The sequence below is a fragment of the Dermacentor variabilis genome, chromosome 11, assembly GCF_050947875.1.
Source record: "Dermacentor variabilis isolate Ectoservices chromosome 11, ASM5094787v1, whole genome shotgun sequence".
NCBI classification, from domain to species: domain Eukaryota; kingdom Metazoa; phylum Arthropoda; class Arachnida; order Ixodida; family Ixodidae; genus Dermacentor; species Dermacentor variabilis.
In genome coordinates this window covers 60,055,998-60,077,369 of record NC_134578.1, presented here as the reverse complement: position 1 = coordinate 60,077,369, position 21,372 = coordinate 60,055,998, and the positions used below count along the sequence as shown (strand labels likewise).

At 44.8% G+C, this 21,372-nt stretch overlaps 1 protein-coding gene across 1 annotated transcript in view; it reads right to left on the bottom strand.

The window, feature by feature from the left end:
- Nucleotides 1-20,499, bottom strand: part of LOC142563294 (brain-specific serine protease 4-like) — a 28,228-nt gene extending 7,729 nt beyond the window's left edge. The window contains exons 1-3 of the mRNA XM_075673848.1: nucleotides 20,315-20,499; nucleotides 17,981-18,008; nucleotides 11,631-11,704 (exon numbers count right to left, since the gene is read on the bottom strand). Of these exons, the coding sequence (XP_075529963.1) occupies nucleotides 11,631-11,704; nucleotides 17,981-18,008; nucleotides 20,315-20,419 (207 nt within the window). The 5' untranslated portion in view covers nucleotides 20,420-20,499. The remainder of the gene's footprint in view (nucleotides 1-11,630; nucleotides 11,705-17,980; nucleotides 18,009-20,314) is intronic.
- Between the last annotated feature and the right edge of the window lie 873 nt (nucleotides 20,500-21,372).

Sequence of the window (21,372 nt, the reverse complement as noted above, 5' to 3'; positions counted from 1 at the left end):
ACATTTAATTTTATCGTTACCTTTTCCTTTTTTTCCTTTTTAATGATTTATTCGCAACCACGAGTTGTATTTTGATCATTATAACGTTACGACACCTTACGGGGTCTTATAGTTGTATGTTTTCAAGTTTTGTCGTTGCTATGTTCTTAAATATATTTGTCATCAGCCTTAGCAGGACTGCACTCAGCCTCCCACTACAAGACTTCCTTCTATACATACATATCCCGTAACTCCAACCTCACTCCGGACATGAGTAAAGTGAACTAATTCTGACACAGAATTTATGCTCTTGTGCCCTCTACTGTGTCTTACCCTTTCACTGGCCACCCGCTCTGTTGCTCTAATAAGCAACCGATCGTCGCCTCTGTCCATTACGCATTCCGCCCATCTCACGCACCGTTCCGCAAACTCCCAAGATTTCAGCTACAACAGTTTAGCGCCTTTGTAAGTAATGTTCAATTTCCTATATTGAATGTTACACCTACAAAATTTCAGGTCGTTGTTTGCTCTACCACGGTTTCTTCCTATGTTCCGTGTGCTCTATCTTTATTGGGACACCCACGGTTCAGTGTTGGCAGAATGCGCTAGGTATGCATTTTCTTGGTTTTCCACAATAAAAGTAGAAAGGTACCTGTGAAGAAAGGGGTTAGGCAAGGAGACGCAGTTTCTCCAATGTTAATCAGTGCATGCTGGGAAGAAGTATTGAAGCTACTTCCCCGCACAGGCGTGTGCGTCAGCAGGCGTGTGGTGTGTTGCGACACCGCGCACCCGAGCACACGAGGGTTGGGCCCTCTCGCGTCTAACCGTGCGCGGCTTAGCCGTGTCCGGTGAAAAGGCGATCCTGGAGGTTAAACTGATGCTGAGCGTCTGGACCTTTAGGGCCCCTTGGCTGAAGCAACAGAGACCATCGCCCTTGGCATCGCGTAGACTGCACCTCCTGACTGACCTGTCCGGCGGAAATCGGTAGTTGTTGTTGTTGTTGTTGTCCTGAGTGGCCGTGGCACATACCCACAGTGGGGGATTGGCCAAGAATCGGGCGGTTTAATTAGGTGCCTAAATAATAATGATAACAAGGGAGTTAACAATTTGGGCGTGTGAGTTTAAAAGTGAACGTTTTGTGTTTGGAGAAAAAGGAAATAATCAGATGAAAACCGGATATAAGATAATAATAATATTAACAATAATAGTTAATAAAAGATAAGAAATAAAAGAAAGCTATGGTTGGGAGGGAGAACGATCAATCTAACATGGAAATCGCTTGGTTTCAGTTAGGTAATTTTGGATCGCCAAGCAAACATTTCTGTTGCTGAACCCAACAATGGAGGCTCCAAAAGATAGGATCACTGGCACTGATAAAGTTAGACCAATAGAGCGAAGCGGGATTTCGAGTAGTCGTTTTCTTATAATAGAAAAACGTCTGCAAGACAACAAGAAATGGTCGATTGTCTCCGCCTCGCCGCAGAATGAGCATAATGGTGAGGGGACCAGACCAGACCTGTGGAGGTAGAAGTTCAATGCAGGTATACGGCAGCGCAGCTTTGTTATGGACACTTCAATTTTCCGTGTTCGGCAAAAATCTCTGTTCCAAGGGTGCAGGAGATGTCCGTAATCCACAGAGTTAGTAATTGTGGAGCCTGATACTGACTGTATAATGATACTCCTGCGAAATCTAGCTGCAGTAACATAAGCAGTCAAAGGGCAGCAAGGAAGAATCGGGCCACTTATTGATGCCTTGGCTAGAGAGTCTGCAATTTCATTAATGATTAGTCCTTTATGGCCAGGCACCCAAATCAAACGCACGCTTCTCAAGTAACCAGGTACCAATGATTGAAATGTCCTCATTACGCGAGAATCATTAGAAGCAGTAAGGGAGGAGCACAATGATAAAGAATCAGTGACTATCACGGCTGACGTAATTGATGGTCCTAATTTGCGTAATGCCAGCACCACGGCCATGAATTCGGCTAAAAAAATCGGTATGAAATCTGGCAGTCGAAGAGAAAATGTCCAATCGAGAATCGGGGAAAATATTCCTACACCTGACTTTTCTTCACATTGTGAAGCATCTGTAGCAATTACAACGTTTGTTTGAAGGTTTTTCAGGTGATCTTGTAATATACCGTCTAGAATACGGTGTGGAAGTAATTTTGCATTATTAGGAAAGATATCATCAAATTGAATATCCGTGGCAACAGCTCTGTCGGTAATAGGAAGAACATCGCATATGCGCACGCCCAAACAGTCAAGTAATTTTTGCACGAATATAATTTGCGGATTATGTAGTCGCGGCCAGATGACACCGAAAAACAACGCAGGTTGTGAAATAAAGATTATCTGGGGATGACGCAGTGGTGATTCGTAAATCCTTAAGAACGTCTGCACCGTCAAAAGCCGGAACCTGCACGAAAGTGGCGGGACACGGGATTCTAGATAAAGAATAGAATTTGCAACAAATTTAGGAAGACCTAAACACAGACGTAATGCCTCTCTTTCTAAGAGGATTAGAGGACGGGACATGTAGGCTGGAGCTCCAGAGAAGAGCACGCAACCGAATTCTAATACAGGGCGAACGTACAGACGATATATCATTAGGAGTGTATCTCTTCGCATTCCTATTCGACGACTGCTCAGCCTACGCAATATGCCAATTGCACGGGTACCTTTCCCAGTCAAATGATCTATATGTAAGCGCCAGTTGAGAGAGGCGTTATAAATAATTCCGAGGTATTTAACAGATTCCACCTGTGGTATGTCTTGAAGGTGGTAAGACAATGAAATGTGCACTATGTCACGTATCGGAAATACGAGAACAGCACATTTGCTGGCATTGAGTGTGAAGTGACTAGCATCTAACCACCTCTCCAGATCATAAAGGTAAGTTTGCAGTCGTTGGTATAGCGTGTGGATGTCGTTGGCAGATGCAAAAAACGCAATATCGTCTGCATAAACATAAGTGGTTATTTCTGGATGACAAGGTAGTGTGCTCATGAGAATATTAAAAAGTACCGGGGAAAGAACTGAGCCTTGCGGTACGCCTCTCGTTTGTTTGTGTCTAGAAGAAGAAACGCCCCTTTCGTAGCAATAGAATTCTCTTTCACCTAAAAATGACCGAATCCACGCTACTATATAACCAGGAACACCACAGGAAGTTAACCGATTGATCAATATACTGTGCTCCACAGTGTAGTATGCTTTAGCGATATCGAGCGTCACTAAGGCAGCGTATTGCTTATGACGTCGAGCGAGTTGTATTCGGCTTTCTAAGTCGACGTGGGCATGCCAGATGGAGCAGCCAGCCCTGAAACCAATCTGACAGGGACTAAGAATGGAATTATCATTAATAAATTTCATGATGCGACGGTGAAGAAGCCTCTCAATGAATTTTACTACGTTTGATGTAAGCGCAATGGGCCTAATGTTCTCCAATACAAACCCTCCTTCTTGTTTCTTAAGCATCAATATTACTTTCGCAAGCTTCCAGTGTAACGGAATCCATGCATATTTAATTGAATAATTCACCAGGTCTAAAAGAACGTTAGGCGATTCCTGTAACAATATTTTTAACATTGCATTTGTGACGCCATCAGGGCCAGGGGCTGAATTCGGTAAACATAGTGCAGTCTCATTTAGTTCAGCTAAGGAAATTGGAGTAAAGCCATCCCAATGACCTAATGTAGAATGAATAGCCGGAAGCCTGGCCGTAAATCGATTTTCTAAGCCTTCGGCAATCTCTTCTAGGGAGGCGCTCAGTTCCTGCGGGCTCAAAACAATTGAATCTAATGTTAAGGGTGTTGGTAGCACCTTCCTAGCACGAAGGAATGAAAATAAAGCACGCTTATTTTTTGACTTAGATAGATAATCGTAATGTCTAATATCGTATTCCTCTTTGGCTCGATTAACAGTACGCTTAAATACACCAGCATGAAACTGATAATTTTTCCAATTGGTCGGGCACTGATTATGCAGAAGCATTTTCCAAGCGGCCTTTCTTTTTCTATAGTCCCGCGTACACTCATCATTCCACCAACGACAAGCGGTGCCTTTAGCCGAAGGGATGACAAATTCAGCTTGCTTCCGGGAATCCTCTAGTATTGAGCAAATGGTTGAAGCGATTTCCTTATCATTGGCATTGGCAAGTTTCGAAACGGCAGAACGTAAGAAAGTCTTAAATTTCGTATGGTCCATAAATGTGCATGCCTTGTATTCTAAAGATGTTATTTGACAATTGATTTCAAATGACACAGGGAGATGATCACTGTTGGTTGCTGATTCAACCGCTACCCACGACAAAACCTTGATGCCAGCGCTACAAAATGTCAAATCTAACACTGAACGGAAGGGTCCTCTAACAAACGTTACTTGCCCTGTGTTCTGACATGAAAGGTGACTATCAATAGTCCACTCCCAAAGTCTCTTACCACACAAATCTGTTTTTTGCCCCCACGACACGTGATGCGAATTAAAATCCCCTACAAACAAAATTTCTTTTCTACATGCAGCCACAGCCCTATCAAGTTGACGCGTACTTTGCACACCGCTGGGGAAATAAGCATTTATAATTGAAAATGGATGGTATCCTGGGAGACATAAATCTATGGCCAAAATTTCACAGTCGCAGTCCATGATTTGAAAAGAAATTTTTGCCTTGTGACAAATTTTACTGGAAACAAGTATCATTAATCCTCCACCTCGCGAGTCTCTATCTAATCGGAAGGACCGAAAACCTTTTAAATGAAAATTTTTCTCTGGTGAAAGCCACGTTTCTTGAAGAAGTAAGATATCTGGATTGAATTGAATAGATAGGCAAGATAAATCTGTTGAAGCTGAAAATATAGAACGACAGTTCCACTGCAGCACTTTCAACTGTCCAATGGTGTTGAACGCACAGCAGCGGCAACTGCCGCCTTTAGAATACTTTCTGTAAGCACAGGCGTTGGTTGACTCTTTTTTGATTTTGGTTTCATAGTTGTTGAAATTGGGGACCCCATACGTTTGGGAGCTCGAGTGTCAAGTTCCATGTCTGTGACAATAGCAGTGTCTGAATAAGAGGGCTCATCCTCGCGTGTTTGGACTAGCGAAGTAGTGTCTGTGGAATATTCTGCAACTGTGGAAGGCGTCTCGACCTCGTTGCTAGGCGTTCGAGGTCTGGCGTTAGATACTGGGCACTGCATTGGTGTCCTAGTGGGCTGCATTATTTGCGTCATGTGACTGGAAATGATTTGCGCTAAGCAATCAGAGAGACTGGATATCAATTTATCCATAGCTTTAGCCATTGCTTTTTCCACAGCAGAGTCAATTGCTTCTGAGAGGTTAAGATCCATGCTTGGAGTGTTGCGCGCTGCAACACTAGAGTATCCGAAGGCCCTGTCTTTGATAACTGAAATTGCATCTCTTCGGGAGCAACGACGGCGGTCGATTATTTCAAGAATTTGTACTTCTTGAGCGCGAGCTGAGCAGTTCGAATAGTCTGCTGGGTGTTCTCCCGCACAGAGGCAGCACTTTTGAGATTGAGTAGAGCATGCACTTGAAGAATGACCATCCCCACAGGTGCGGCAACGCAAGCTAGACTTACATCCTCCTGCGCTGTGCCCGAATCTCCAACAATTCTTACACTGGATTGGACGTGACGCAAGCGGCTCTACACGGAACACAAGAGGCCACACCTTTATTTCAGATGGACATGATGTGCCCACAAACGTTGCAATAACAGATTCTGTCGGAACCCTCTCGTTATTGGCCAGTAGATGGCAACGGTAGATGGCAATGACGCCTGCTGCGGATAGCTTCTCCAGGGTTTCAGTAGGACTTAATCTGGAGTCTACGCCCCGTACAAGACCCTTGGTGCACGCAAGATGAGGCGGAATAAAAGCACTCACCGGGGTGGAAGCGAATGAAGTGCATTTCAAGAGGTCTTCTACACAGGTCTGGTCGGGTGAACGACACACTATACCTCCCCGTCCGAACGCTCGCACATCAGTGATGGTCTGGAAGTGGTTAGTTGTGGCCTTAAGTGCCTTCTGGACAGCCTGTGGATTCGTGATCCTGATGGAACCTCCATTGGTAGGCACAAGCGCCACAGGAATGGTACTGACGCCACTGCGAAAAAATAAATCTATGGGCAATTCATTAGGTGGTAGGGATGCTGACCAGGCGGATCGCGCCTGGCCAGGAGAACTGGTCGACATCAGCTCAAGACGGCTGACGCAAGGAATGCCAATCAACCAGGAACTAAAATACGGTTAATGAGACACCTTAAACCACCCGATACTCAGCCAAAACACCACTGCAGGTCAACGAAACGGTCGCTCTGTCGAGGCAAGCAGGAACCAGGGACAGGCAGGCACGACGGGTGGATGCACGACTGATCCTCAAAATGCCTTCTGTTCTGTTCGCCTGACCGACATCTAGTTGCATTTTCCTATCCTCACCTCCAATCTTCGTCTTTCTCTTGCACTTTCCATCTTTCCTGCCTCCTACTCTTTTTTATTTATAGCCGGCCTTCTGGGAAGCGAGGGTTAACCTTTCGTTTGATAATCAACTTTATTTATACATATTGGGTATTAGTGGATGTTTACAGCTGACGGTGGCTGGCTTTGTCTATCCACAAATGTTGTCACTTATGCGTTTGCCTTTTTGGGCTCCGTAGTGGGCGGCTGGCATGGCTGCCGAAATGAGTAAACAAGTTTTGGCTCCATCATTCCCCCGACTCAATGATCGTCCTCTTACAAAAAGAGGGTGCATCGACGAGAACTTTAAATTTTTTTTCAAACGCAAAGAATGTATCCCACGTTTTCACGTCATCTATAGTTTTAATCCGTAAACGATGGTTAGTGCAATTTCGTATCTCTATGTTTGCAAACATCTCAGCTACACACTGGGCCAAGGTTACAAATTCACCAAAATGGCCAGTGGCGACCTCCTCTTTTAACGCTGACCTCCTCCTTCAGTGCTCTGTCCTGTGCACTTTACTCGCTCGTCCTGTGTTGCGCTGTTCCTCTTTTTATTCGAACTACTTAACTGAGAAGGCTTAGGGGTGAGGAACAACGGCGAATAACTCAGAAAAATTTGGTATGCAGATGACATTGTCCTGTTCAGCAACAATGGGGACGAATTACAACATATGATTGAGGTCCTTAACGGAGAAAGTGTAAGAGTGTGGTAAAAGATTAAGATGCAGAAGACAAAGACAATGTCCAATAGCCTGGCAAAGGAACAAGAGTTCCAAATAGTCAGTGAGGTTCTAGAGTCCGTGAAGGACTACGTTTGCCTCAGTAAAATACTCACAGGGGACCTTGATCATGAGAAGAAAATCTACAGAAGAATAAAAATGGGTAGGATTACATACGGCGGGCATTGCCAGATCCTAACTGGGACCTTACCACTGTCATCGAAAAGAAAGGTGTACAGTCAATGCATTCTACTGGTGCTAACATATGGGGCAGAAACTTGGAGGTTGACGAAGAAGCTTCAGAACAAGTTGAGGACCGCGCAAAGAGCGATGGAAGGAAAAACGCTATGCGTAACACTAAAAGACAAGAAGAGACAAGAAGAGAGCGGTGTAGATCAGAGACCAAATGGATAGCCGATATTCTAATTGACATTAACATAAAAAATGAAACTAGGCAGGCATGTAATGCGTAGCATTAGAGTTACATTAGGTGTACCATTAGAGTTACAGAATGGGTGCCAAAAGACGGGAAGGGCTGTTGAGGATGACAGAAAGCTTGGTTGGGTAATGAGCTTAGGAAATTTTCAGGCGCAAGCTAGAACCTGTTGACGCGGGACAGGGGTAATTGGAGATGACAGGGAGAGGGCCTTCGTCCTGCAGTGGACAAAAAACATGATGATGATAATATTTCTACTCCATGATATTGGTAAGCTGCAGTTTATGACCTGCAAGAAAGGATGATGAACTAAGACGCAGGGAAACGTGTGAATGTGCGTGGGCCTCCCAACTTGCCCATGGGTGCAAGTGTTTCAAGTGAATAGGCTTGTGTCTCAGTCGGAGTTGTTGGAATTCGTGCGGAATTTTTAAATATCACTTACTAGGAGATGTTTGAAGAAGTTTGACACATAGCAGAAGGAAAAAAGTCCGAAATTTCTGGGTTCGAACTACCGTAATAACTCGTTGTCCAGGCTCGGTACGTTAAACCCCGCACATCATCTTTTTATTCTTTTTCTGTGGTATTAAACAGCGCAGGATCAAAATTCACGCTGATTTGGCACGGTTCATTGCCTGCACCACTTTCTGGAGCCGGTGTTCCACACTAGAGCGCACGAATAAGGAATTGCCCATTCCTCCTGAACGCCGAAGTAGGAGAACCATTTTGTGAGCGTCATTCCACGAAACATAGGTATAAAACAACCAGAGCCCTCCCCTTAGCGTTCGAAGCAATGCTCAGGCACCTGTCTTGGCGCTCTTTGGCCATACCTGGCCCTTGCGCCACTAAACCACACACATTCATTCAATGCTCAGGCACAAGAACGTGTGTGGCATGATAGCCGTTGGCACCGTTAAATTCTTCTAAACTAATATCGTTGGCTCACCTGGTCAAATTAGCGTATATACTCGACTAAAGGCCGCACTCCCAGCTCGGCAGCCAGAAATTCTTTTAAAAAATGGTGAAATTAAGAGTCCCAAGAGTTCCAGTTGACAGACGATTTCGACCTCCAAAAGAGTCCAGGGTACTAGGCACGGCCAGAAAACTTGCCCAGCAATGGCCCACCCTCGTGTTATGGCTGCCTCTCGTCAAGATTGCATAAAGAATATGCGTGACTTTTTTCAAGAATATAAAAGTTAACGTTTCAAGTGGTGTCGTGTTCATGAGATGTTCCCTCAAACCACATATTCCGTAATGTGCACGTGCTGAGCTATATAGCTGCTCGCTGAGTATGAGAATGATAGTCAGTGCAGGTATTCACCCAATGTTGGTCGTTGTAGCTTCGAGCGGGTTTCCTGAGTCTAATGCTACTTCATTATCGCGAATTTATTGCATGCTAGCGATTGCTCTTATCTGTACTTTAGTTTCTACGATTAGTGGGCTCTCAGGACGTTAGAAACAAATGGAACTTAGCACAAAACACCATGATAGATTATGTGATTTACCAAACAGCGCCTGTATTTAGCGACACATATACAGAGTGTCTTGTTTTATTTATTTCCTATATATTACAGGAATTAATCGTGAAAAAGCTGCTCTAAATAGACGTCGTGAGGTTACAAGCAGAACAACCGGACAACGAGCAGCTACGATAAAAGCCTGTGATGTGCTTTGTCGAGAAATCAATGCCACATTGCAGAAAAATCCCTACGTGATCGCAATGATTCCGGAGCAAACGCGAAGCCACATTTTCTAATATAGGCGTGATCATGTATGTACGAAGCACAATCAACCAATAATGTGGCTCGTTCGAACGACAACGCCAAACTTGCACAGAATGTCACCACGTTGCTAGAGCGAGCCACGATGCCATAGAGGATGGCACAGCTCAAGCGTTTGATGTTATGCCTGCAACCGATCATAGGCATGACATATTACGCTGATATGTGCAGCTGTTTTTGCTGCTGTTTGCTGCGCACGAAGTCAAATTCCCCTGTCCGAACATTAGCTCAAGACAGAAACAGCGCTTGTTTGATCGTTACGATCACTCGTGTAACCGCAATTCTCAGATTTTAATGGATCTTCGATTGTAACGCACACCCAAACTTTTCACGCCGAGAAGTATTTAAAAAATGCAATGTCCTCCATTGAGCGTCGTACCCCGACGCCTATATCGGACTGGATTGTATTACAGTAGTATGTAGCGGCTACAAAGAAATTCGGGATCCACAGTACCGAGGTACTGCGGGTGCCCTACTAAGGAGTCTTTGGGTCAGATGTTATTACTCTGTAGTTGCCCAACAAGTATAAGCGCAATTTTTCACTAGCTAATAATGGTTTCCAATTACGACAAGTTTCCGGCCCTCGCAATATAGAATCCCACAGTTTTGGAGATTCGAAGCGGCCAGCCGAAATTGGGGCTGGGATTTTGCTCACAGCCTATTGCAAGTTCGGTTTCGGGTTCCTCTTTTAAAGTGCATGTCATGTTTTAGTAAGTCCTGCCAGAAAACAAGGCCGGGTTTATATAGAGTGAATATATGTTCGTTGGTTCTTTGTTTTTGTTTTTTGCACTTCATTTTTCTTAAAAAGCACTTCTATTACTGCTTTGATGATCCTTGATTGTTTCTCTCGGCAGCTGGCCGCCCCAAATTTTTCTCGACGCAGGAGATGTGCGCAACAAACTGCGCCAGGGGCAAGAAGCCTTGTGCTTCTCATTGGTATTTCCATTTGGCACATTGTCTCGACACACGCTACTTTGTGGTCTTCATGGAAATAGAAACACGTTTCGCGAAATTTAGGGACCACTATTTTCTCCCCACGCTCTTGTTTCCCGTTAGATAACCACTCTTGAAATTTCAGAATCTAACATAGGCGTTGTCTTGGAGGAAAGTTTATCTCACTTTGGATCACGAGACGATATGAAAATGGAATAAAGTGTCTACTTTGTCGATTTCTTCTCTCAGAAAACTGGAATACCAAAACCAAGAAGGAACTAAACCTTCTCGCGTCTCATAATTATCTCAGTACTCCTAACTATCACTATAAAGCGATTTTACTTCCACTGCGGAACCAAGGAAAACCAAGGAAACACCCAGCTACCTCTGCTTACGCATATGGTGTGTTTCGACGTGAATAACGCCACCTGGTCTAACGAGCCCGTGACAGAAAAAAAAGAAGAAAAGTAGGTGATATATAGCGGGTGATTATTTTTCCGTGAGCGGCCGCTTAGGTTTTGTGCTGTTCTAACGTTTGAAGACACCCGCCGTGGTTGCTCAGTGGCTATGGTGCTGGACTGCTCAGCACGAGGTCGCCGGATCGAATCCCGGCCACGGCGACCGCATTTCGATGGAGGTGAAATGCGAAAACACTCGTGTACTTAGATTTAGGTGAACGTTAAAGAACCCTAGGTGGTCGAAATTTCCGGAGTCCTTCACTACGGCGTGCCTCATAATCAGAAAATGGTTTTGGCACGTAAATTTTGGCGCATAATTTAATGGTTGAAGACGCAGGCTCAAGGCCTACATTAACTAAAGGATGGTGGTGCCTCTTGAATGTTAATATATAGACAATATTATGCAGCGGCAATTATTGTCGCAAACGTTTTCTGTGCGTCCATCCTCTTGGCTATATTTTGACTATTAGCAGTATGTCTCGGACAGTGGTGGATAAGGTGAAAGGCGTGAATGAACTCTTAGTAAAGCTTGCCTAGTCAGATGTCTACGGGTCTTAGGTGTTCGTTCAACCCTTGTACGTGAATGAAAAATGGTCTGAGGCAGTTAGGCAGAGCTTTTGATGTACTTGAAAAATCCCAGTAGAGCTACATTCCTACATTCCCGTATTACGAACCTTTCTTGAGCTTTTATCATTTGCATTAAAGGACAACGCGACTACCACTATCATTCCCAGATTCATTTTTATTTCATCTTACCTCGACCCATCTTTACGTATGCGAAGCTTCCATGAAAGTGCGTGCTTTGGTCATAAATCGCACGTATAGCAAGCGCAATCAAGACCACCATTTTCACTTACAATCCATGGAATCTTCTCCTTGGTGACTGGATCGCCGTTGTATATCCTTCCCGTCGGCTCCAGTTCACCACACTCTGCAATGCATCGTACACACACACACACACATATATATATATATATATATAATCAGACCCGCCGTGGTTGCTCAGTGGCTATGGTGTTGGGCTGCTGAGCACGAGGTCGCGGGATCGAATCCCGGCAACGGCGGCCGCATTTCGATGGAGGCGAAATGAGAAAACACCCGTGTACTTAGATTTAGGTGCATGTTGAAGAACCCCAGGTGGTCGAAATTTCCGGAGTCCTCCACTACGGCGTGCCTCATAATCAAGAAGTTGTTTTGGCACGTAAAACACCATAATAAATATAAAATATATATCATCAGCCTGCTTACGCCCCTGCAGGGCAAAGGCCCCTCCCACACTTCTCCAATCACCCCGGTCATGTGCAAATTGTGGTCATGTTGTCCCTGCACACTTCTTAATCTCCTCCGCCCACCTAACTTTCTGCCACCCCCGCTACGTTTCCCTTCTCTTGGAATATATATATATATATATATATATATATATATATATATATATATATATATATATATATATATATGTGTGTGTGTGTGTGTGTGTGTGTGTGTGTGTGTGTGTGTGTGTGAACAATTAGAAAGGGGTTAATTTTATATTAGTCATCTCATAAGAAGCCAACAATCACTGACACCAAGGACAAGATAGGGGAATTTGCTGGTGCTTAATAAATGAAACAAAGACGGTAAAATAATGGAAATGAAATTGGATGAAAAAACAACTTGCCACAGGTGGGGAACGATCCCGACCTTCGCATTTCGCGAGCGATGCTCTACCAATTGAGCTACCACGGCGCCGTTTCTCCATCCACTTTTTTGGGTATTTATGTTTCCTAGTGGAACCCTGGGAGCGTTAGCCAGCGCCACCACTCACAAACTTTGGCGGCGCAACGCGAAGGCTGTGGGATCGTTCCCCACCTGCGGTAAGTTGTTTTTAGAGCGCAGCTCTTTGGCGTCCGTTCCTGGGTTTCGCGTCGTCGTCGGCCTCGTAACCAGCTCCGCCCCCCTTTCATCCCCCCAGCGCTAGCAGCGACCGACTGATACCGCTGGATGCCGCTGACGCCGCTAGAGAGTCAAGATAACGTGACTGCATAGAACACCGTCGCCGCCATGCAGAAAGAGGAGGAAAGGGTCCCCCCCCCCCTGTATCGGCGTCAGCGGCATCAGTCAGTCGCTGCTATCTCTTCCCTCCTCCCTTTATCGTGTTGTCCGCTTGCTGCGCGCGCTTCTGCCCCCATCGTTTGCCGCTGGGTGTACACGCCGCCCCCCTCCCCCCTCTTCCTGCGAGTCTCCGGTTGTCAAAGCGCCGGCTCGAACTTAATTCCTTTCTTCGCTCCTCCTCCAATGCAACCCCTGTGTGGTGGCAATCAGAGAGCCAGATCGGTGGCGGCGGATCTGTATATGTGCACCGCCCGAGCCGAAATTGCCGCTGCCGTTCGCCACTGCGAAATTATCTGCCAGTTCTTTCTGAGCCATGAGCGAGACGACCGATGGAAGTCCTCCGTCTGCTGCTGCTGCTGCTGCTGCTGCTAAACGAGCTGCCAGAGCAGAGGCCCAGCGCCGTCGCCGTCAGAATCCAGAGGTGCGTGCCGCCGAAGCAGAAGCTTACCGTCGCCGCCGTCGAGATGATCCAGGAGTACGGGAAATATAAAAAAAAAATTCTGTGATAGCGCATACATGTGTTGCTCGATTTCTTTGCCTCAATCTATCGAAAAGGTGAAACAGCTTATTTGCTGCGCTCAAATTTCGCATTAGGAAGTAACGTAATCGTCGGTAATTTTCTTTCATCAACTGTCATTTCCATTAATTTATCGTTTCTTTATTTCATTTATTAAGCACAAGCAATTTCCGCTATGTTGTCCTTGGTGGCAGTGTTTGTTGGCTTCTCATGACATGACTGATTGTATATATATATATATATATATATATATATATATATATATATATATATATATTTATTTATTTATTTATTTATTTATTTACTTATTTATTTATTTATTCAAAGGAACCTTACAGGCCCTATGGCAGGGCATAAAGTAAGGGGGGCATATTATAAAAAGTACAAATTTCCAACAGGAACACTGCCATAAAAAGATTACCGCGTTACACAATAGTGAAGGCACAAGGAATACAAAGCAATATGTGGAGGCACACGAACACTTGTTACTATATATATATACATATATATTATTCGTCTGATTCATCTATACTAATTAAGAAAGGACATAAGGGTAAGAGAATTCGTCTGGTTATATCATAAAAAAGATGTACGTGTTGCAGCAACTGGACAGATGACGCGATCTGATGATTTTACGCCCCGAGAAATTCCCTCCTCAGGATTTTAATCTTATTCAACCGCTCGAAGTGGATGAGATATATGCATGCAATGTCAAACACTTTCTAATTAATGAAAACTATGCTGCCTCTGCCATAATCAACTTCACCATAACGACTAGCCTATTTTACTTTCGTTGCTAAAAAGGAAGGCCTTTCTCATGGTTGCCCAATTACTCTTGCCTCTCATCTAGCGCCAGACTGATAAGCTGGCGACAGTCTAAGCTTTCTCTGACAGAAACGAAAAAACTATAAATGCCGATCCAACGCTCATGCTAGAATCTATGTGAACCGAAGCTTCTATGAAGCGGCAAATTCGATGCTTTAAACCTGTTCATCTTCTGCTGCGTGTTTTAAAGCATATAGCAGATAGGGCCTGGTCGACAAACCAGCAAGGCTCAAAGATCCCCTCCCACCTCCCCCGCCTCCCCCACCCCTTCCCCGACGTGATTCACGTGATGCATGCGACCGCTAATTACACTGCCTCTGGGATCGGTCCAGTTTGAACAACGGAATACTGACCGAGCAGACGCACCAGAGAATTGGAAATAAGGCATTGTAAAGTTCGCTTCAATAAAGGAAAGATGGACTTGAAGCCGCATGTTTGTTCCTGTGTGAAAATTTAAATGCCCTTTCTTGTTTGATGGCACAGTTCCTCAGAGAACGGAACCGCTCACAGGTACACCTTTAGGGGTGGTACAGATGGCTATACGTAAAGCGATTTGTAGAAGTGTGCTGTTATGTGCGTTAGTCAATCAACACGTTCGTACGCTATTCGATAATACAGTAAAAGCTTCGGTCAGCAAAGTGCAGAAGGGCCCAGAAAAAAAGAAGAGGCAAATTTTTTTTGCCCCTATGTGACGTGTAATAGCACTTTTTTGCCAAATATTAAAGCGAAGCCCTTTCCTCGGCCCTTCTCTCCACTTTTCGATTGCTGGCGGCTGCTATTTTGCCGATTATACAATACCTTGGGCCACATTGCGTCTAACATTGCGGGTGTGTTGGTCACTGTATCGGAATAGTGCAGAACGACGCAACCTGGTGCTACAGAAGTTCTGCGCAAGCGCAAACGAGTCTCAACACGCGCTTTTGTCGTCAGGTCGTCCTAGTCATCCCTCCGTTGCTATTTCTGTCGCCTTCATTCCCACCGTTGTCGTTCCGTGGTCGTCGTGCCGATAACGTCACATTGTAACCTTCACGCCGTCCTCCTCCTACAGTTACCATTGCAGCGTTGTCAAACCATCGTAATCGAGCGGCCGTCGTCGCGCCGTCGTTGTCATACTGAAGTTATCATTTTTAGCATCGTCATCACAGTGTCGTCTTGCTGTCGTCTGCATGCCGTCGTCAGGATAGCAATGCCGTCATTGCAGCTTCATCATTCCACTGTCGTCACGCCGTCGCTATCATGAGAAAAATCATTGATTCGAGAGTCATTGTACCATTGTCGCCATTCCGTCGCGACCGTAACAGCGTCGTTATGCAAGTGGCCTCGTGTTGTCGCCGTCGTACCGTCGTGGTCGTGCCGTCGTCGTCCATTCCTTTTCATCATGCGCAGGATGCTATCATCTTCACTGCAGCGTCGTCATCCCACTGTCGTGATGCTGACACCTTTACACCGTCGGCGTCATTCTATCGTCATCCTTCTTTGCTCATTACGCTGTCGTCACCAACGACAACATCGTGCCATGTTCGCCGTGTTGTCACTGTTAGGTCGTAGTCACCGTTATGCCGTCGTTATCGTTCCTCCGTCGTCATTATGCAGCAGTAATTCCAATGTCGCCATGTCATTGTCGTCATGCGCTCGACAACAACACATCGTCGTCATTGGGTCCTCGTTAAGCACCCGTATTCTTGCAATCGTGGTCGTTCAGTTGTCACCATGCGCGGGATTCGAGTGATCGAGCGCAACAACCTTATCTTTTGCGAGATGGTTTCCAGTTCAGATGTGTCCAAATAGTTCTTGCGCTGCATATTTTTAGATGTTCGCTAACCAAGAGCGCAGTCTTTCCAAACACCAGTGATAGCTTCACTTAAACAGATTCCTCCAGCGTGTGGGATCGGCATTTCACATGGTGCATTTATAGCTATCAACGGTACTTTAATATCGTTTTAATACTGTTCAACCCTTAGCGTGATTAACCTGTATTCGTACCAGTCGCTATTTCTTGTATGAATCCTCAGGGGATGGAAATATTTTTTTTTGCATACTTCCACAACTTTATAGGAGTGCGCCCCCAAGCAACTACGCTGGACGAAAGAAACCTGCGATGAATTCCAAAGACATTCGTAGCCCCAAGGTATCCAATAGTACCTTGAGATACCTGAACTTCTCATAAAGTTCGCACTTGTATTACTTCAGATGTAGGTCCACGAAATTCTGTACGAAGGTATTGAGCACTCTATCGAAGATGTAACATATATGTGGGCACCCCAAAAATGCAGTTCAACCAATTACACGATCCCTATCGACGATGACAGCACTCATATAGCAAGTTGGCCTATATTTAGCTCTACCTCGACTACATGTACAAATGTGGCAGTGACCGGCTCTGTTTTCCATACCATAATTGATGAAACAAGCGGTACCTAAATATTTTTCTTGCAGGAAGTATATACTTCAATAGCGGGATTTCTTGATGAGTAGAAAACAGTGTATGCTTTTCTCTTGTCTTTATTTTTTTTGAAAGGGGAAAAATATCAATGCTTCCGTTCGGTCGGTTTCTCGCAAAGATATTGATCAAGAGCCATGTGCACGAAATGCGTCCAAAGATACCGAATCAACTACACTGGCGCGGAATTCCGTTAGTCGTTTCAAATAAACCGTACTCGACGTCAAATAGTATGTTCAGCCATGTGCTAATGCGATCAACAGAACAGTGGCGCACAGAAAAGCAAACACGTGAATCCGCTTGCCAAGTATGCGTAGAGCATCCCATGACGAACACTGAAAGCTAGAAGGCCGTAAAAGTGGCAAAAGCTATTTCGTTTCGATAACCTCACATCAAGTCGGCGAATCTGTAAGGCGTGTTCCTTTGGTGCAGGAGTTATGAAGAATTTATCATTATGAAAGCAATTACACAAATTCCCGGAGCGAATTTCCACCGGTGGCGCCACCGTCGCAGCCGTCATGATGACCCGCTGTCGACGGCGCATGTGGACGGGGGCCCCAGCACTTGCGTCCCCTAAACCTCGAAATCCCTAGTGCCTCCAGTGAAGGCGAAGTGCGTTTGGCTACAAATTCGGCGAAGTGAAGTTGACGCTCCGTCAACGCTCCACTCTGCTCAATCGGAGCCACAGGGTGGCATAATGCAAGTGTCCACCTAGCGTACATGTGTGTATGTCCACTACGTTGGCACAGAATACTACACCTGCCGCCTTCCCCCCCCCCCCCTACCCCAGGAAGACAGCCTTATGCCTTCCACTGCTGGCGTGAGCGTTGCACCTGAGCTTCTGCGCGTGTGCGCGTTGGTCTGAGCCGAAAGGCAGTAAACGTCGCGATAACGTTGTTTTACAGTTGACTGGCTCTGCTGACCAACGCAGAGGCTCTTGGGTCCGTCTCATTCAGTGCACGCTCGAGTTGTGATTCCCGCGATGCCCCCACCCCACCCCCACCCTGGCGACGCTCCTCATCACGCCAGACTTCTGAGATAGTCATGTGATAGGAAGGCAACTGCCTAGTTGTGGGCTGCCTTCTGACTACGTGTCGGGCACACGTTTGCTTGGAGCACCATCCGAAGTGGTCCAGTGCAGCTCTACGCCTTGCTGTCGATGCGATTGCTTCGACCATGAGGTGAAACTGTCACGATTTTTTTTCATCACCTCCACTGAAAAAGGGGCACAAAAGTATTTAATTTTCGACTCGACCATGCTCTTCGTTATGCCATACCTGAAATTTCAAATGGTATTGCAAACTTGGCGTTTAGGAAATCAAGATTTCACTCACCGGGCGGGTTAATTTCAGCGTCTATTCTCTGTGGAAAGAAAAATAAGGGTCACATTTGAAGGGAGAACACCTTATGTTAGCTTCACCGCGGACAGCAGCTTCCAAGGATGGAAAACAATCAGTCGTAGCAAATTTATTCGTAGCGCTTCGGCTGCACATTTAAAGTGAGGCTTTCTGTTGCCTTGTTTTTTTTTTCATACACGAAAATAGTCGCTCTTCGAGTCGTACTCTGTATAGTCAAACTTCCTTTTTTTCCTTTCTCATGAACGCCTCTGCGCATGCGCGAATTACACATGTATATATAATAAGCAGTAGAGGTTAGCACTTGTTTTGTGTCCACCCTCTTTTTCTCTTGTGCTGTGTTTACTTTCTGTGCTTCTTTATTTATGTCGCGTATGCGCCAACAGAAAGTCACTTTAGGCCGTGTTATCATCCTTCAACATTGAACAATCTTGTAGACAAGCCGACAATGCTATAGTTGCCTACATATTTAAGTTCATTGAAAAAATATATAGGGAACCCTTACCCAAAAGAACATTTCTCCTCGTCTGTCGCTTATGTCAGAACAAACCGCCAGTTAACGCACCGTCGCTATATAATATGAATATAGCGCACCGTCGTGAATCGTGCGCTTTACAGCACGCAATTTTCAGCCACTGCGACGAGAAGCAATGACGCATTTACAGGTCACGCGTTTTGCACTTGACATTTCCACCTTGTTCCCAACAAGTTATGGGCGTGAGAAGCTCTTTTCTGAATTCCCTATACAAGCGCACATTTATCCACATCGTTAAAGTGGAGCAACAAATATATATTCAACCATACGCAGCATATATCATCCAGTAACGTTTTTATGACTGAAGAAAATACAGCCGGCTTGGAAGCTTTTAAATTTCGGGGAGGTAGTTATTAAATATAAGCGGGAAATCATCGCAGGTTTTAGCACCGTGGTCAGGGAATGTCATCGTGCACGGTCCAACAAATGGGAAAAGAAAATTGCTGCTTAAGGCATGTCGGGGACGCCAGCTTTCGCTGTTGACATTGCGTGATAATGTTAAACGCGTCTCTAACGGCTGGGAAATTGCAGGGAATTTCTGCGACGTTATATCTGCAGCATGACATGTTGTGCACCAGATTCCTCTACAATTTTGAAAAAAAAAAGGGCTTTTGAGATCTCAGCAAAGACATACTCTAAGTGCCCCTAAGAGTTCGCAAAAGTTCTCTTCCTTTTTTTTCCTTTTAATTTTTATAGCTTGTATCAGCCGCATAGAACCGTAACTATGAGGCTTTAGACTACGATATGACCACTAACGCACTTGTCTTCTGAATAGACGCACTGAAAAAAAAACACTCGTACAAGTAATATTATTTATTTCGTCGTACTTATGATCTCTATAGCGTGCCTGTAATCACATTTATAGCTGTAATATTATGTCCTGTGGAACACCGTTTTGGGTTACTCGCACTTTGTATATGTAGTATTTAACAAAATCAGGTTGTCTTTGATTGCTTACGGATCCAAAAACGAAATAGGAACAAGATGAACATCGTATTTGTAAGCTAAGGAAAGAAAATATTACACGTTTTAATAGATTTGACTAATTTAAGATATTTAATAATACGAGTGATGTTCCTGGCGTTTACTTTCTTTAGAAGGAGCTATTTTGGTAGTACTTGGGCTGATTCTCTGCATCTCAACCTAATAAATTCAAAGTGACATTCAGTTCAAAAATATGCTTTCATAAGCAATAAATTCTTTATAATAATACTTTCGAATGTCTTCGGAAACGCAGGCAAAGAAATAAAGGGATTGATAGTCGGTTATATTAACTTGATTGCCCCCTTTAACTAAAATACGTACCGTTGTATTAATCATACCGGCCGGGAGAATGTCCTTTTATTAAAAAAGTAACAATATTTCTACTGTATAGTGCTCTAAGCTCAGGTACAAGCATTAGTCGACAAAGTTAAATCGATGATAATCTGCACACAGAGCTGATTTCAATTCTATTATTGTACTACGCGTTTTCTTTTTCTTCATCATTTGGCTTTCACACGAACGCTTCAATCGAAGCGGGCTTAATAATGTTCGATGCCATGTTTTCTCAAGAAGAATGCTTTTCTGCCCGGCAAAAACAACGTACCGGCAATTTCGCAAATGATAAGATTACATAAAACACAACCTTTCGCTGAACGAATGCACAGTTCTGGACATTCCAGAACAACTCAATGATCGCGTGCCTGAAAACATGGCCGATTGGCCGTCATAGCATGTGCAATCCGTGTTATGGGTACTGCATTTCAAGCCCAGCACGTACGAGTAAAACGACTTACGCAAGCAGCTACCGGAAGCGCCATGGCAAGGATTACGAGGGCAACATTTTTCAGCTGAAGAGCCGTAGGCCGTAGTACGTAGTCGTCACCTGCCGAGGCAGCCATGCCTTCCGTGTTTCTCTCTTGCAGAGGTCACGAAATCGAGATGCGTCCCAAGAGATCGAGATCGTCAGTATGACGTAGCACTTTCACTGCTTCTTATCGGTCGCCACGGTAACCAATGGCGAGTTGAAGAAAAAAAATGTGCCAACGTGAAGAAAAAAAGCTAACCGTCTTTCATTAATGTATGAAGCTTGAAAGCTTCGTGCAAAGAGCTTGCCACTCGAATTTTCTTCGACTTCAGGAGTTCATTTCTAAAGCTTTCCGGGCAGTCACGTCGACTTTTGTCTGAAGCGACGAACCTTAAGTGCCCTATATGGGTTCTGGCTGTCAGACATCAAGTCGCACCTCACGCTTAAGTGGAGCGGCTCGGCAACCGTATAACCTCCTCTTTTTAAGTCACTCACGCTACAAAATGATTGCGCTTTCAGTCGGCAGGCATTCATTGCGTGACACTCTGTATGTGCCTTGAACGGAGGACGAGGGATAATGCCCTCTGCGTTAAGAGGCCCGCGCATTTCTATGCGCGTCTCTCAATCAGTCCTATGCTTCACGGTGAGAAGTTTAGCAGCACCCCGTGTGATGTTTACAGTCTGCAAGACATATGAATGGAAAAAGTGCTAGTTGTGAATGAGTTTTCTTGCGAACATCGGTGACTCTTCCAAAGCTAACTGTAAATAAAAGCAAGAGAAAACCAACGCAGCGTCTGGTTCGTTTTTTTTTTCTTTACATGGACGATGTTTCCGTAGAGATATTTCTCTGTCATTACGATGTGCGACGCCAACTAGGCGTCCTCTATATCAACAGATCATTTATGAATTCCGCGAACGCTTACGTATATATATGGGAACATTGAGACGGCTAAAAAGGTCCAGAGATTGTTTAGAATTGAGTGGCTCAGGCAAGCTTTCTTTGTAAGGAAAATAAGAAATTGGTATGTTTTATCCGAGAGTCATTGT